The sequence below is a fragment of the Simochromis diagramma genome, unplaced genomic scaffold (genome assembly GCF_900408965.1).
Source record: "Simochromis diagramma unplaced genomic scaffold, fSimDia1.1 OVJJ01000618.1, whole genome shotgun sequence".
Taxonomy (NCBI): Eukaryota; Metazoa; Chordata; class Actinopteri; order Cichliformes; family Cichlidae; genus Simochromis; species Simochromis diagramma.
Window position 1 is genome coordinate 5977333 of NW_024387423.1, and position 16241 is coordinate 5993573.

The window sequence follows — 16241 nt, forward strand, 5'->3', positions numbered from 1 at the left end:
ATTTATTTATTTTATTCTTGTATTTCTCATCACAAGCAGTGAAAATTAATAGCTATAGTGTATTAGTGTAGACACATGGTCATGGTAGAGGTGAGTACAGTTTTAGACTTAAACAAAAGGTTAGTTTGTTCCCCCCCCCCAAAAAAAAAAATTAAAAGAGCTGGAGTTTACAATATTCATGTCCATGTTTATTGTTTAATTCCGTCGCCCACTAAAACCCCTTTAAATTTTCTTGGGCAATTAAATGCGATTAATCAAGATTAATTAACTACAAAACCTCTAATTCATTAAAATATATGTATATATATCATGTCCCACCCCTTATAAATTGTGATACAATTTTAAATTACAGCATTTGAATTTCTACTATGTACAGCCTTAACAGATTTAACACATTATAAACATGTATTTTCAAGAACTCTGAAAAATGCTAAACTTTAAATATATAACATTTTTGTATTACTTTTAAAAGATATTTACCTGCCATGGTGATATCTCAGTGATGTCTCAGGTGAGGTCAGGAATTACACTTCAACGCTTCTTGTTTTTCGTGTTTTATTGATGTGATCTCTTTAGGTGTGCAGGGATTAACTAACAGTCTTAAAGTCAGCAGTCTGATAACGAGGAGCACAAAAAAAGAAATATAGATTTCACTTCCTGCATGTGCTTAAGTGAGATCATGACAAATACTTCAAAGAACAACACAGAATATGGTAACATAAATTCTCACCTTTACAAAATGACTGCTGGTTTTTACATAACATATGAGAGAGTTTATTATTGTCATTTTCGCTACTATTATTATTTGTTTCTTCCTCTTCTTGGTCTCACTGTTGTACATCAGTGCACATCATCGATTCTACACTCATGAGACACTTTAGTAGTATGTCTTGCACGTATTGGTTTGGACCAACTTTTGTCTTCAGAACTACTCTAATTCTACACAGCATTGATTAAACAAGCTGCTAAAAACATTCCTTTGAGATACTGGTTCATGTTGATGTGATAGTATCACACGGCTGCCGTAAATTTGTTGGCTGCACATTCAGAACCTCCTACCACATCCCAAAGCTCTTCAGTTGGATTAAGACTGTGGTGACTGTGGAGCCCATTTGAGCACAGCGAACTTATTGTCAGATTAAAAAAGAGTTTCAGATGTTTGGACTCTGTGACATGGTGTGTTATCCTGCTGGAAGCAACCATCAGAAGATCGGAACACTGTGATCATGAAGAGATGCACAGGGAGATGCACCATTCTGCCAAATTCTGACTCTACCATTCAATTTTAGGAGCAGAAATTGAGATTAATATGAACTGATGACATTTTCCAATCTTCAGTTGTCCGAATTATGTGGTGCAAACTGCATCCTCACTTTCTTGTTCTTATCTGAGGAGTGGCATCCAGTGGTCTTAAGCTGGTGTAGCTTATCTACTCAAAGCATGTTTTACATTACATTCTTTCTATATATTTTGGTGTAACAAATTATTATTTTAGTTACTGTTGCAATCATTTTAGCTGAAAGATGACTGACCATTTTCATCCAGATCACAAAATATTGTATTTAGTGATTTTCTGTAAAACTGTGTCATGGTCCTGAGTCTGATGACTCAGTGTTTTGTGTTTGTTAATATTATCTTATGTTCTTATTTATTCTGGTTATGTCTTCTGTTAGGATTTGCTAGTTTTTAGGTTTTGGTTTTGTATTCCCTCTGTTCCTGTTCAGTCAGTTCTGAGTCTGTGTCTCTGCATGTGTGTTGAGTTTCCTGTTTTACTTTGAAGGTCTGTGTCTTATGTCAGTGTATTTAGTTTTGTGTGCTCCTCCGTCTTTTCTAAGTAATCAGTGTCAGCCGTGTCTCCCAGCTGTTTCCTCTTAGTCCTGTTCACCTCTTGTATATACCATCTACCATCACCAGCAAGGGAATAACGTGACCCAGCACTTTTCTCTACTTGGGATAGTTACATCCAAAGTTCTGGGACTCTTCTGTTTCCTGTATGAAGATAAAATCTGGCAGAGACACAAACAAGCTCAGAATCCAAACGAGCACGGTCAGAATGATGGAAGCCCTCTTTGTGCGATAACGTGCAACCCTGTGAGCGTGCACGATGATCATGTAGCGGTCCAGCATCATGACAACCATGAAGAACATGCTGCTGAAGAAGGCAATGTGGTGAGACCCAGAGATCAAACGGCACATGAAATCTCCAAAAGTCCACTGACCAACCCTGGCATAGTGAGAGAAGAAAGGCAGCGTGAAGACGAAGAGGAGGTCAGAGAGAGCCAGGTTGAAGAGGCAGATGTCTGTCAGGTTGCTCTGATTGCGGTGCTTCACCAGCACACACAACTAGTCCGTTACTTTTGTGAGAAAAGATGCAATAAGTGTACCTGTCACACTGTTACATATTCTTTCTGTCTCTTACTCTCTGTTGGTCACATGTTGTTATTTTGCAATTTATTAATTTTAGTTAGTATTGAAAACATTACAGTAAAGAACATTACAAACAAACAAACAGTCTGGAGTTTACATTACTTTTTTCACCTTTTATCACATGCAGATTTCTTAGTATGTTGCAAGGTGCAACTTAAACTTTCCACTTCCCCCATTGTCTATCATATTTACATCCCATCAGTCTAATATTGTATGTAATTAGTTCCATCTCTGAGATGCCTTCTACAATCCTAATCCAATCTTGTTGAGTGGGAGGGTCTGGTTGTGGCCAGTTCTTTATGATTGCTTTCTTTGTTGCGGCTAGAATTATTTTTACTAGATACATGTCCTCCTTCTTTACCAGATCCTTTATGTTTCCAAGGTACATCATTTGGCAGGTGTTTGGGAGTGCATAACCAAGAATATTATCCATGTTCATTTTGAGATCTTCCCAGTACTTTTTTTAAAATTTTTATGCACTTCCAAAATACGTGTGAATGATCAGCTTCCGTTTCTCCACACGACCTCCAACAGCTCTGTGGACTTGAGATCTGTTTGCTTTTAATTTGGGGTGTTATGAAAAAATGGGTCAGATTTGTCCAGCAAAATTCCCTTCACAACGGCGAATTTGTTGAACTGTGTTGTGTTTCACACATACTGAGCCATTCTTTCTCTGTTATATTTATGGTCAGTTCAGTTTCCCATTTCTTTTTAAGGTAACAGGTTGTATCCTGTCTACCTTCTTCTAATGATCTGTAAAAGGCAGAAATTGCTTTGAATTGTTTTTGTTCATAGCAATTGTTCACTAGTCCGATTATACCCAATGGATTTTTAAACCAGTTGGTCTTTATTTGTTTTTTGCCATAATCCCTTACTTGCAGGTAACTAAAAAAAGTCTCTATTTTCAAATTTGTATTTATTTTTTAGTTGTTGGAAACTCATTAGTGTTCCATTTTTCATTAGTGTACAAACTGCTGTAATCCCTTTTAATTTCCATTGCTTAAACGTTTGGTCCCATTGTCCCGGTTTAAATTTTTTAATCTTGTCTGAATCATTTCAGTAAAAATAATTTTTCCTTTAACTGGCATTTTTTTCTATTACTGTGTGCCATATTTCTAATGTAAATTTCCCAATTTGGTTCATTCTACTTCTATAAGAGGTCATTAGTTGTTTGTCAGAGATAAAAATTTGCATTTTGTTTCCCTCGATTTCTCTCTCAATTTCTTTTGCCTCCTAGTCTGGTCTACACCAACAAACAAGGGGTCTAAATTGAGCTGCATAAAAGTATTCCCTTAGATTGGGCAAAGCCATCCCTCCCTTACACTTCGGGAGTCGCAGTGTTGTCGTCCTTGTTCTTGGCTTTTTCCCATCCCATAAAAACCTTGTGACCATTTTTTCCCATATTTTATATTTACTTTGAGGTATAGGAAGTGGGAGTGATTGGTACAAGTACAGCAATCTTGGGAGAATGTTTATCTTTATTATTTGGATTCTAGAGTAGAAATTTGTAGGTATTGTTGACCACCGTTCTAATTCTTTTTTTTATGTTACCTTCCACCTGATTGCAGTTTGTCTCAAACATAGCGGATAGTGATTTTGTCAAGGTTATGCCCAAATATTTCATGGTGTTCAAGTGCCACTTTAGTTTATATTCGTCTCTAATCTTTTGATAATGTGAATAGTTAAATGATAGAATTTGTGTTTTGGATACATTAATTTTGTAGCCCGATAGATTTTCGTAAGTATGGAATAACTGCATCAGAATTGGAAAGCATTTGTCAGAATCTTGTAAGAAAACAATGATATCATCAGCAAATAATCCAATAAGATGTTTTTGTTCAGCTAGAGTAACTCCCTCCAAATTTGGGTGTTGCTGCACTTCTTGCGCTAGTGGCTCAGCATGTAACGCAAAAAGGGTTGGTGAGGTAACTGGACTGACCTGGCGTGCCTAAACGTATAGTGAGGGTGTGCTGGGAATGCCTAGCAGAGGCCCCAGTTTGCGAGATCTTCGACGCACACCTCCGGCAGATCTTCAGCAGTATTCAGAAGGAGACTGGGAATATTGAGTCGGGATGGACCATGTTCAGCATCTCCATTGCCGAAGCCACTGCACTGAGCTGTGGTTAGGTTCGTCTGCAGTACGGGGGCCCCACAGGGAACGGTTCTGGCTCCGTTCCTCTTCACCATCTACACTGCAGACTTCTCCCACAACTCCACCCAGTGCTTCCTGCAGAAGTTCTCTGATGACTCTGCAATAGTCGGCCTCATCACTGATGGGGACGACAAGGAGTACAGAGGACTGACCAAAGACTTTGTGGACTGGTGCCAGCTGAACTAAATCGTATATGGCCTGTATTTGTATAGCGCAGCGGTCCCCAACCCCCGGGCCTCGGACCGGTACCAGTCCATGAGTCGTTTGGTACCAGCCCGCGAGAGTTGAGGCTCAGGTGTAAAATGTATGTTTTTCAGGGTTTTTATCGGTTTTCAACGTTATTTTGTTATTGTTTTTATTGTTAACTCGGTTTTCCTGGGTCTTTTCACGTGTGTTATGAATAAATCTTCTTTTTTTCGGTAGCTTTATTTTGGTGTGTTTATCTGCGACACCTTAAAGGCCGGTCCGTGAAAATATTGTCAGGCATAAACCGGTCCGTGGCACAAAAAAGGTTGGGGACCACTGGTATAGCGCTTTACTAGACCCTAAGGACCCCAAAGCGCTTTACACATCCAGTCATTCACACATTCACACACTGGTGATGGCAAGCTACATTGTAGCCACAGCCACCCAGGGGCGCACTGACAGAGGCGAGGCTGCCGAACACTGGCGCCACTGGGCCCTCTGAACTACCTCCAGATCAACACTAGTAAAACCAAGGAGCTAGTGGTAGACTTCCGCAGGCACAAACATCCTCCATTGCGACCACTGAACATCCAAGGTATGGACATTGAGGCTGTGGACAGCTACAGGTACCTTGGTGTTCATCTGAACAACAAACTGGACTGGACTCATAATTCAGAAGCCATCTACAGGAAAGGGCAGAGCAGGCTGTACCTGCTGCGGAGACTCAGGTCGTTTGAAGTGGAGGGCCCACTCATGAAGACCTTCTATGACTCTGTGGTGGCCTCAGCCATCTTTTACGGTGTGGTCTGCTGGGGTGGCAGCATCTCTGCTGGGGACAGGAACAGACTGGCTGATCAGAAGGGCCAGTCTGTTTTAGGATGCCCTCTGGACCCAGTGGAGGTGGTGAGTGACAGGAGAATAGTGGCTAAGCTGTCATCCCTGTTAGACAACATCTCCCACCCCATGCAGGAGACTATGACAGCACTGAGCAGCTCCTTCGGTGGCAGGCTGCGGAACCCACAGTGTGGGACGGAGAGATTTTGCAGGTCTTTCCTCCCCACTGCTGTCAGACTCCACAACAAAGACTTCAACTGATCAAACACACACATCCACACATGTGCAATAACACTAAGTGCAATACTCTTATCTGGCATTGCTGTATTTTTACTCAGTTGTATACAGCATTTATATTCTATTTTTATCCTATTGTATATTTTATTCTATTTTATTCTACTGTATATAGTATTTTATTTTATTCTATCCTGTACACACACACATATATATATGTGTGTGTGTGTGTGTGTATTACTGTTAAAAGATTTTTACCTGTCATGGTGATATCTCAGTGATGTAGTTTTAAATCAGGTGAGGTCAGGAATTGCACTTCAGGGCTCCTTTTTTTCGTGTTTTATTGATGTGATCTTTTTAGATGTGCAGAGATTGACTAACAGTCTTAAGGTCAGCAGTCTGATAATGAGGAGCACAAAAAAGAAGAAATGCAGATTTAATTTTCACTTTTACTACAGATTTCATCATTGCTGTAACAATTAGAAATAGAACAACATGCTCACTGCAAATATATTCTCAGAATGAACAATGCACTTCTCCAATATGACAATCCACTTTATTACCTTCATTTGATGTAAGTTCACAATTTGCATTATCATTTATTGTTTTAAGGAAAAAAAATCAGGATAAGAGAGGAAATGGATGCCTGACTTGAATCAACCGAAGTGCCAAGTGATGACAAATATAAGGAACCATAACATAGTACAAGTGAAGAAGAAGTGTGTAAGATCTGGAAATGTGGAAGTTGGTAGAATGTGTGAATGACAGTAAGGCAATGTGTAAGTTTTATATGAAGGAGACCTGAAACCATTTTATGCGCTTTTTTTGTGGGTATATATGTACATATATTCATATATACATATATATATATATATTTATATATACAGGGAGTGCAGAATTATTAGGCAAGTTGTATTTTTGAGGAATAATTTTATTATTGAACAACAACCATGTTCTCAATGAACCCAAAAAACTCATTAATATCAAAGCTGAATGTTTTTGGAAGTAGTTTTTAGTTTGTTTTTAGTTTTAGCTATTTTAGGGGGATATCTGTGTGTGCAGGTGACTATTACTGTGCATAATTATTAGGCAACTTAACAAAAAACAAATATATACCCATTTCAATTATTTATTTTTACCAGTGACACCAATATAACATCTCCACATTCACAAATATACATTTTTGACATTCAAAAACAAAACAAAAACAAATCAGCGACCAATATAGCCACCTTTCTTTGCAAGGACACTCAAAAGCCTGCCATCCATGGATTCTGTCAGTGTTTTGTTCTGTTCACCATCAACATCGCGTGCAGCAGCAACCACAGCCTCCCAGACACTGTTCAGAGAGGTGTACTGTTTTCCCTCCTTGTAAATCTCACATTTGATGATGGACCACAGGTTCTCAATGGGGTTCAGATCAGGTGAACAAGGAGGCCATGTCATTAGTTTTTCTTCTTTTATACCCTTTCTTGCCAGCCACGCTGTGGAGTACTTGGACGCGTGTGATGGAGCATTGTCCTGCATGAAAATCATGTTTTTCTTGAAGGATGCAGACTTCTTCCTGTACCACTGCTTGAAGAAGGTGTCTTCCAGAAACTGGCAGTAGGACTGGGAGTTGAGCTTGACTCCATTCTCAACCCGAAAAGGCCCCACAAGCTCATCTTTGATGATACCAGCCCAAACCAGTACTCCACCTCCACCTTGCTGGCGTCTGAGTCGGACTGGAGCTCTCTGCCCTTTACCAATCCAGCCACGGGCCCATCCATCTGGCCCATCAAGACTCACTCCTCATTTCATCAGTCCATAAACTAGAAAACCAGTCTTGAGATATTTCTTGGCCCAGTCTTGACGTTTCAGCTTGTGTGTCTTGTTCAGTGGTGGTCGTCTTTCAGCCTTTCTTACCTTGGCCATGTCTCTGAGTATTGCACACCTTGTGCTTTTAGGCACTCCAGTGATGTTGCAGCTCTGAAATATGGCCAAACTGGTGGCAAGTGGCATCTTGGCAGCTGCACGCTTGACTTTTCTCAGTTCATGGGCAGTTATTTTGCGCCTTGGTTTTTCCACACGCTTCTTGCGACCCTGTTGACTATTTTGAATGAAACGCTTGATTGTTCGATGATCACGCTTCAGAAACTTTGCAGTTTTGAGACTGCTGCATCCCTCTGCAAGATATCTCACTATTTTTGACTTTTCTGAGCCTGTCCTTCTTTTGACCCATTTTACCAAAGGAAAGGAAGTTGCCTAATAATTATGCACACCTGATATAGGGTGTTGATGTCATTAGACCACACCCCTTCTCATTACAGAGATGCACATCACCTAATATGCTTAATTGGTAGTAGGCTTTCGAGCCTATACAGCTTGGAGTAAGACAACATGCATGAAGAGGATGATGTGGACAAAATACTCATTTGCCTAATAATTCTGCACTCCCTGTATGTATATTAGGGGTGCAACAATACATGTATCGATATTGAACCGTTCGATACAGTGCTTTCGGTTCGGTACACATATGTATTGAACAATACAAAATTTTTAATTTATTTTATCAACTTTTCTTCTGACGATGCTGTCTGTGTTAAGAGCTCAGTGGATCTGCGTTCGACTACTCCGCCTAGGCTGCACTGTCGAGCACAGATCCAATGAGCGCAGCACAAACTAGCGAGACAGCTAAGCTCGTTGAGACATGGCAAATTGAACCTCCCCCACCCTCATTCAGATCTGGCCTTTGGAACTATTTTAGTTTTCATGTGACGTATGACCCTGAAGGTAAGCGCGTCATGGACTAAAGTAAAACAGTATGTCGGATGTGCCACGCAATGCTCAATTACATTGGTGGGAACTAGTGCGTTAGCACAGTTAGCTCGTTAACGTGTTGACGCCGTCCAGCCCCACGCACGGGGCGATCCGCGGTAACTGGTAAACGGAGATTTGCCGCATTTTGACGTTAACGTCATTTTAACGAGATTAATGCTGACAGCACTAGTGGGAACACAACGAATATGACTGCACATTTATGCCAACATCATCCTAGTGCAAAGACAAGTGGAAGCAGACAAAAACAACAAGCACGCATGCTACAAACTTTACCCGAGTCATTTAGACAGCCGTTAGCACATGATTCTCCTTATGGGGACCTGATATGTTTAATATGCTGCTGAGAATATAGCCCAGAAGAAGCGTATAGTATAGCTTTTATTTTGGAAAGAGCCATTTCTCTGTAATAAACTCTCTTTTCCAAAGATGAGTGATTTCTCAATCAGATAGATTTATTTATTCTTTATTACTTTGTTGTTTCAGCAACATTAAATTTAAAAACTGTACTTTTAAGTTAAAATATATATTTATAATTTTAATAAATGACAAATTAAAAAGGCATGAACATTTTTTTGTATCGAGAAAATATTGAACCGTAACACCAAAGTATCGAACCGAACCGTGAATTTTGTATATTGTTGCACCCCTAATATATATATATATATATATATATATATATATATATATATATTAAAAAAAATATACGGATGATACCTCTAACATTGACGATACCTACAGCCACGATTACTGCGACTAAAAAGCTCATCTACAATACGGCAGCAGTGATCAGTGAGATGCTTGGCTGCAAGTTGACAACAGCCACAAGGGGCAGTACCCTCCATGGAAAAGGAGGCTAGAGGCTAAGATCAAGGTAGCACAGAGAAAGGTTAGCCAACTATCCGAATTGCAGAAAGGTGTGATGAAGAAGGTGGGTAAGAAGTACAGGAAGCTGTCCATACTGAGGCTTTGGAAACTGCCAAGCAACGACTCACAGCCTTGGCCAGTCGCTTAAAGTGGTACACCAGACAGAAGGCAAGAGAATAAACCAGCTGTTCTCCACAGAACCATCCAAGGTGTACTCTCAGTGGCAGGTGAACAATACGGAACAATACTGGAAGAGCATATGGGAGAAGGACGCAACCCATAACGGCAATGCTCAGTGGCTAGTGGATCTGAGGACAGACCACAGCAACCTCCCTGAACAGAGTCCAGTAACCATCACAGTGGCAGATATCCAAGGAAGTGTCTCCAGTATGAAGAGTTGGACAGCACTAGGCCCCTACATGGTTCACACCTACTGGCAGGACCCTCAAGCTCCCAGGCCTCTGGTAGAGGACCCAAGCTTGAAGAATTGACTGCCCGCAGGGACGAGCGGGGATTTTTTTTTTTTTTATATATATATACTTTGTATTACTGTTCAAAGATATTTACCTGACATGGTCATATAGCAGTGATGTCGTTTTAAATCAGGTGAAGTCAGAAATTATAATTCAAGGCTTCTCCTTTTTGTTTTTTTTTTATTAATGTGATCTCTTTAGATGTGCAGAGATTGACTGTCTTAAAGTCAGCAGTCTGATAACGAGAAGCACAAAAAAGAAGAAATGCAGATTTCATTTTCACTTTCACTACAGATTTTGTCAATGCAGTAACATTCTCACTGCAAATATATTCTCAGAATGAACAATGCACTTCTCCAACATGACAATCCAATTTATGACCTTCATTTGATGTAAGTTCAAGATTTGCATTATCATTTATTGTTTCAAGAAAACAAAATCGGGATAAGAGATGAATGGATGTCTGACTTGAATCAATCCCAGTGCCAAGTAATGACAAATATGAGGAACCATAACGTAGAACAAGTGAAGAAGAAGAGTATAAAACATGAAAATGTGGAATTAGGTATAAATAGGAATGACAGTAAGGCAATGAGCAAGTTTTGTACAAAGGAGATCTGAAACCATTTTAGGCCCTTTTTTTTATATTTTTCTGCAAACATGGAAGCTCATGAAAAAAATGTGTGAAGAAAAGCATTCTATACACAGCAGGCTCAGTTTAACAGACCAAAAAGTTTCATTTAGCCTGAGCAGAACAAGGAAGTGACCAAACAAACAAAAACAACATGAACAAGACACGGCCTGCAGTAATAACAAGGTGAAACATTCATGCCACACGAGTTACGTCTGCCCTCCACCTTCAGTTCAGTTCAGTTTCATTTATGCAGCACTGAATCCCAATAACATCTGACACAGGGGTGTTACATTGTGAAGTAATGAGCAAAAAAAGTTACTAGATAAAAGTGGAGGTGACATCAGAGGATTTGAATGTGTACTAGATGAGTTGTCTAACACATCTCTGCAGGCATCAACTTTTTCAGCAGCTGCAAGGCTCGTCTCATAAACTTCTCTCCCACAAAAGCATAAATGATGGGGTTCAGGCAGCAGTGAGTGTAAGCAAAGGCCTCGATTACTGCTACTCCCATGTTCCATCATTGAGGATTATTTCTCTTTCCTGAAGGAACTCCAGGAAAAGGGAAATGTTATATGGAGCCCAGAGCAAGAAAAATACAACCACTAAACAAATTATCAGCTTGACGATGCGGTGCTTCTTCGTGGTCCTCATGTTTACCAGCCTGGGGATGATCCTGGAGTAGCAACCTACCATCACCAGCACGGGAATCACAAGACCCAGCACATTTGTGGTGAACAGGTTGTAACGCTCCGAGACTTTGTTGTTCTCTTTGTTCCAAACACAACACAAGGCTTGTTTTTTTCGTGTTTTATTGATGTGATCTCTTTAGATATGGAGGAATTAACTAACAGTCTTAAAGTCAGCAATCTGATCATGAGAAGTGCAAAATAAGAAAAGCAGATTTCACTTCCTGTTTGTCCTTAAGTGAGGTCATTACAAATACTTCAAAGAACAACACAGCATATGGTGGTACAAATTCACACCTTTACAAAATGACTGCTGGTTTTTATATAAAGTACAAGAGACTTTATTAGTATCATTTTCGCTACTATTATTATTTGTTTCTTCCTCTTCTTGGTCTCACTGTCGTACAGCCCGGCTGCTCATCATAGATTCTACACTCACAGGACACTTTAGTAGAAATGTTCTCTATTCTGATGCTCACTGTGAACTTTAGCAGGTTGACTTGACCACGACTGCATGTCTGAATGCTCATTTTCATTTTCTGAAGTACATACACCATCCCCTTTGGCACTGCAAACCATCCTGTCTTCAACGTCCCTTAAGTCAGCTTTCTTTGACATTTTGATGCTCACCTTGAACTTCATTGGGTGAACTTCACCATGTCTGCATGTAGTGACACAATCTGTTCAGTTTTGAAACAGTTGTCACTCATATCCTTTGAACCTTTTATTAACATACTGTATGTGAAAATATGAAAATTCCAAGTATTTGAATTCTACATGGAAAAAAAAACATTGTTTTTGGATTACTGAACTGTTTCCAGGTAATATTTGATGCAGTGGCAAAACTATTCCATCTTTCTTTTCATCACTGTGTACAGAATTTGTCATTACAATAACAATGGGAAACAAAAGAACATGCTCGCTGCAAATATTCTTCTCAAAAGCAATAATGTACTTCTCCAACATGACAGTCCACTTGATGACCTTCATGTGACATGAGGTCGAGATCTGCAGTATCATTTATTGTCTTAGCAAAGCAATAATACAAAATCAGGATAAGAGATGATTGGATGCCTGACTCCAATCAGCTCCATTGGTAAACAATGACAAATACAAGGAACCACAACATAATACTACAAACAAAAGAACTATATAAGGCTGAACATCAGAAAACAACATGGAAGTAGAGAAAATTACGATTCACACATGCAGCTATTTCACATCTTCTTTTGCTTAAAGAAAATCTAAAACTGTTGTACGCTATTTTTGGTGCATTTCTGCAAAATAGCAAACTCATTAAAAATGTGTGAAGAACAAAGCAAACTGTTACAAGTTGCTATAAACAGCAGGTTCAGTTTAATGGACCACCTAATGTAAGTCAGCCTGAGCAAAAAAAGGAAGGGCATCACATAGTAAGATACTTGAGATTCTATAAAGCAGTTAGCAGTGCTAACATGTTAATTTTATAAGTAGGCAGAATTTACTTCTACAATCTTATGGTCAGAATCAAATATAAACCAATGTAAATGCAAAGGATCCAAAAGTGTACAGAGACATTTTGAAGGTGACTCACAGGTGAAGAACACTGTGATATTTGTCAGATAGAAGTGACCAAATTAACAATACGAACATGATGCACGGTCTGCAGTAATAACAGGGTGAAACATTTGTGTCAAAATACTTACAACTGCCCTCCACCTTCTACAGTTTAAAGGAGGAGGTGATTTCAGAGCCCCTGGACATAACTGAGCTCCTCCTGAATGAGCTGTCTGTCAGATCTCTGCTGTAACCAGGCATCAACTTTTTCAGCAGCTGCAAGGCTCGTCTCATAAACTTCTCTCCCACAAAAGCATAAATGATGGGGTTCAGACAGCAGTGAGTGTAAGCTAAGGCCTCGGTCACTGTTATTGACAGCCTTACATTTTTGTACCAGGTTTCATCATCAGGGATTATTTCTCTTTCCTGAAGAAACTCCAGGAAAAGGGAAATGTTATATGGAGCCCACAACAAGAAAAATACAACCACTATACAGATGATCAGCTTGACGATGCGGTGCTTCTTTGCAGTCCTCATGTTTACCAGCCTTGGGATGATCCTGGAGTAGCAACCTACCATCACCAGCACGGGAATCACAAGACCCAGCACATTTGTGGTGAACAGGTTGTAATGCTCCCAGACTTTTCTCTCCTTGGGATAGTCACATCCAAACTTCTGGGACTCTTTTGTTTCCTGTATGAAGATAAAATCCGGCAGAGAGACAAACAAGCTCAGCATCCAAACGAGCACGGTCAGAATGATGGCTGCCCTCTTTGTGCGATAACGTGCAACTCTGTGAGCGTGCATGATGATCATGTAGCGGTCCAGCGTCATGACAACCATGAAGAAGATGCTGCTGAAGAAGCCAATGTGGTGAGACCCGGAGATCAAACGGCACATGAAGTCTCCAAAAGTCCACTGGCCGACCCTGGCATTGTGAGAGAAGAAAGGAAGCGTGAAGACGAAGAGGAGGTCAGAGAGAGCCAGGTTGAAGAGGCAGATGTCTGTCAGGTTGCTCTGATTGCGGTGCTTCACCAGGACACACACCACTAGCCCGTTACCTTTGTGAGAAAAGATGCAATAAGTGTAAATGTCACACTGTTACATATTCTTTCTGTCTCTTTCTCTCTGTCGGTCTCATGTTGTTGTGTTGCACATAAACACACCTGCATACAGAGTTTAGGCCTAAAACGTGCTTTCTGTTCCCATAAGGGACAACAGGTCCCTGCAATGTGTGAATACAATACAATCCCCACAATATAGACAGAAGAAGACACACGTACCTATGAAGCCCAGGAAGAAAACCAAACTGTAGAGAATAGCAAGAAACGCTCGGCTGAATTCCTTTACATCGGTGGAGTTGGCTGGAGCATAGTCTCCATAATCAAAATCACTGTAATTGCCATAATTGTCTTCTGTGTAATTAAATTCTGCTGAGAGAGAGAGAATGATGTCATTAGTACTAGTAGTAGTATCAGTAATAGTCTTTCAACTCTGTTTGTAATATTTAGATGCATAGTCAAAAAACATATGCAAGTTGATCAAATGTAAAAATTTAATTGTATTATCTGGATAAAGAAAAAAAAATTATATATATACATACATATATATATACATATATATATATATATATATATATATAAATTTTTGCTTTTTGTCTCCTGAGGAAGGTGGATAGAAAATTAAATAGTATTGCTGCTTCATCCGTTTTTATTGGAACAGAAGAAGAACGTGCTAGTTAAAGTAGTAGCAGTAGTATTCTTGCCGACATGCTGCTGTTTGAAAAGGGAAATTTCCTTAACCATGAGCACCACAAATGCTACTCCATTCAGCTCTGCTGCATTGGGCTTATGGCCCCCAGCCAGTTGATAATTGATTGCCACCTTTTGGTTGTCACAGGTACTCCCTCCTTAGGAAAGTTCTCACCACTTCACATCAATCCATAATGTGACGCTCCTGTATTAAAGTAGGATTTAAGTCTCCTTGGCTATGATTTAAACCTGTAACTATTCTGAAGAAAGGTCATAAAAGGCTTTAAACCCATAAACCCAGCGTCAGCTTGTACAATCATAAACCTGCTCATTTCAGCAGGCGTAATAAACGTTACTATTCAATTTGGCCTGTTTGTTAATGATTATTTTTCACGCTAGTATGTTTTGGTCATAGTGATATTATTTAACATAATTATCATTGTACAACTCTATTGTCTACCTTAAAAAAATACATGTTTGTGGATGAGATGATTGTAGATATAAAGGTCAACCACAAGACATTGTGGCAATGCATATCTTTTGAATAATTTCAAAAATGATCTTCAAACACAGTAGACTAAAATAAAAAACAAACGTGTAGACTAAATTTAGAAATAGCAATCATGAAGTAATTGTGATATAATTTCAATTATAGCATTTGGTTTTGAATCCCTGCGGCAACTCGTACAGCTGTGAACGTTACACATTATTAAAAAAATATTTTTAAGAACTCTGAAAGATATTACACTTTAAATATACTAAATTCTGCATTACTATTAAAATGTATTCACCTGACATGGTGATATCTCAGTGATGTATCTTCCAAACACGTCAAGTCAGGAACTCTTTTTTTGATTTTTTTTATTGATGTGATCCCTTTAGATGTTCAGAGATAAACTAACTGTCTTAAAGTCAGCAGTCTTATAATGAGGAGCACAGTAGAAAAGCAGATTTCACTTCCTGTACGTCCTCAAGTGAGATCTTTATCAGGAGTCTGCTTAAAATCTAGACAGCTAGATAATACTTCAAAGTGCAAGACAGCTTTTGGTGACCCAAATTCACACCTTCACAAAATGACTGCTAGTTTTTAGCGCGTCACAATGCTTATTATTATTATCATTTCTTTCTTTATTTGTTCCTTCATCTTCTTGATCCCATTGTTATACATTACCGCTGTATATCTCAGGACACTTTAGTAAAGACACCTTGTTATCACTGGACTGAGTTTTGCTTTCAGAACTACTTCAATACAACATGGCATAGATTCAACAAGCTGCTGGTTCATATTGATGATGATAGCTTGCCTCTGGCATCAAAAGCACATTTTTCACCCAGAGAGCTGCCACTCAATTGTTTTGTTTCTTCTGTAAACCTCACTGATGGCAGATATAGATAACAACAGAGATGAAGATAAAAATAGAGATACTGTTTGTGATAGAGACGTAGATAAGATAGGGACAGAGATAGAGTTAGTGATAGCAAAGGAGATAAAGACTTAGTGATAGATATAAACTGCAAGTTAGACACTGAGGCTTTTGGCGATGAGGGGGCTCTACCTTGCAGCAGTTGGGTGGTTGTGTCACATCTGCCCAGAGGTGGGAAAGTACAGACATTCTCTACTTAGGTAGAAGTACAGACACTAGT

At 39.4% G+C, this 16241-nt stretch overlaps 1 protein-coding gene across 6 annotated transcripts in view; it reads right to left on the reverse strand.

The window, feature by feature from the left end:
* LOC120722316 (C-C chemokine receptor type 1-like) overlaps positions 1-15577 on the reverse strand; it is a 44750-nt gene extending 29173 nt beyond the window's left edge. For 2 of the 6 annotated variants that reach the window (XM_040013271.1, XM_040013268.1), the window contains exon 1: positions 481-651. In XM_040013271.1, the coding sequence (XP_039869205.1) occupies positions 481-487 (7 nt within the window). In that variant the 5' untranslated portion in view covers positions 488-651. Of the gene's footprint in view, positions 1-480; positions 670-11416; positions 13908-14129; positions 14280-15388 lie in introns of those variants that run through there. The other 4 variants (XM_040013275.1, XM_040013274.1, XM_040013269.1 and 1 more) reach the window with 4 other exon arrangements.
* Positions 15578-16241: the final 664 nt, after the last annotated feature.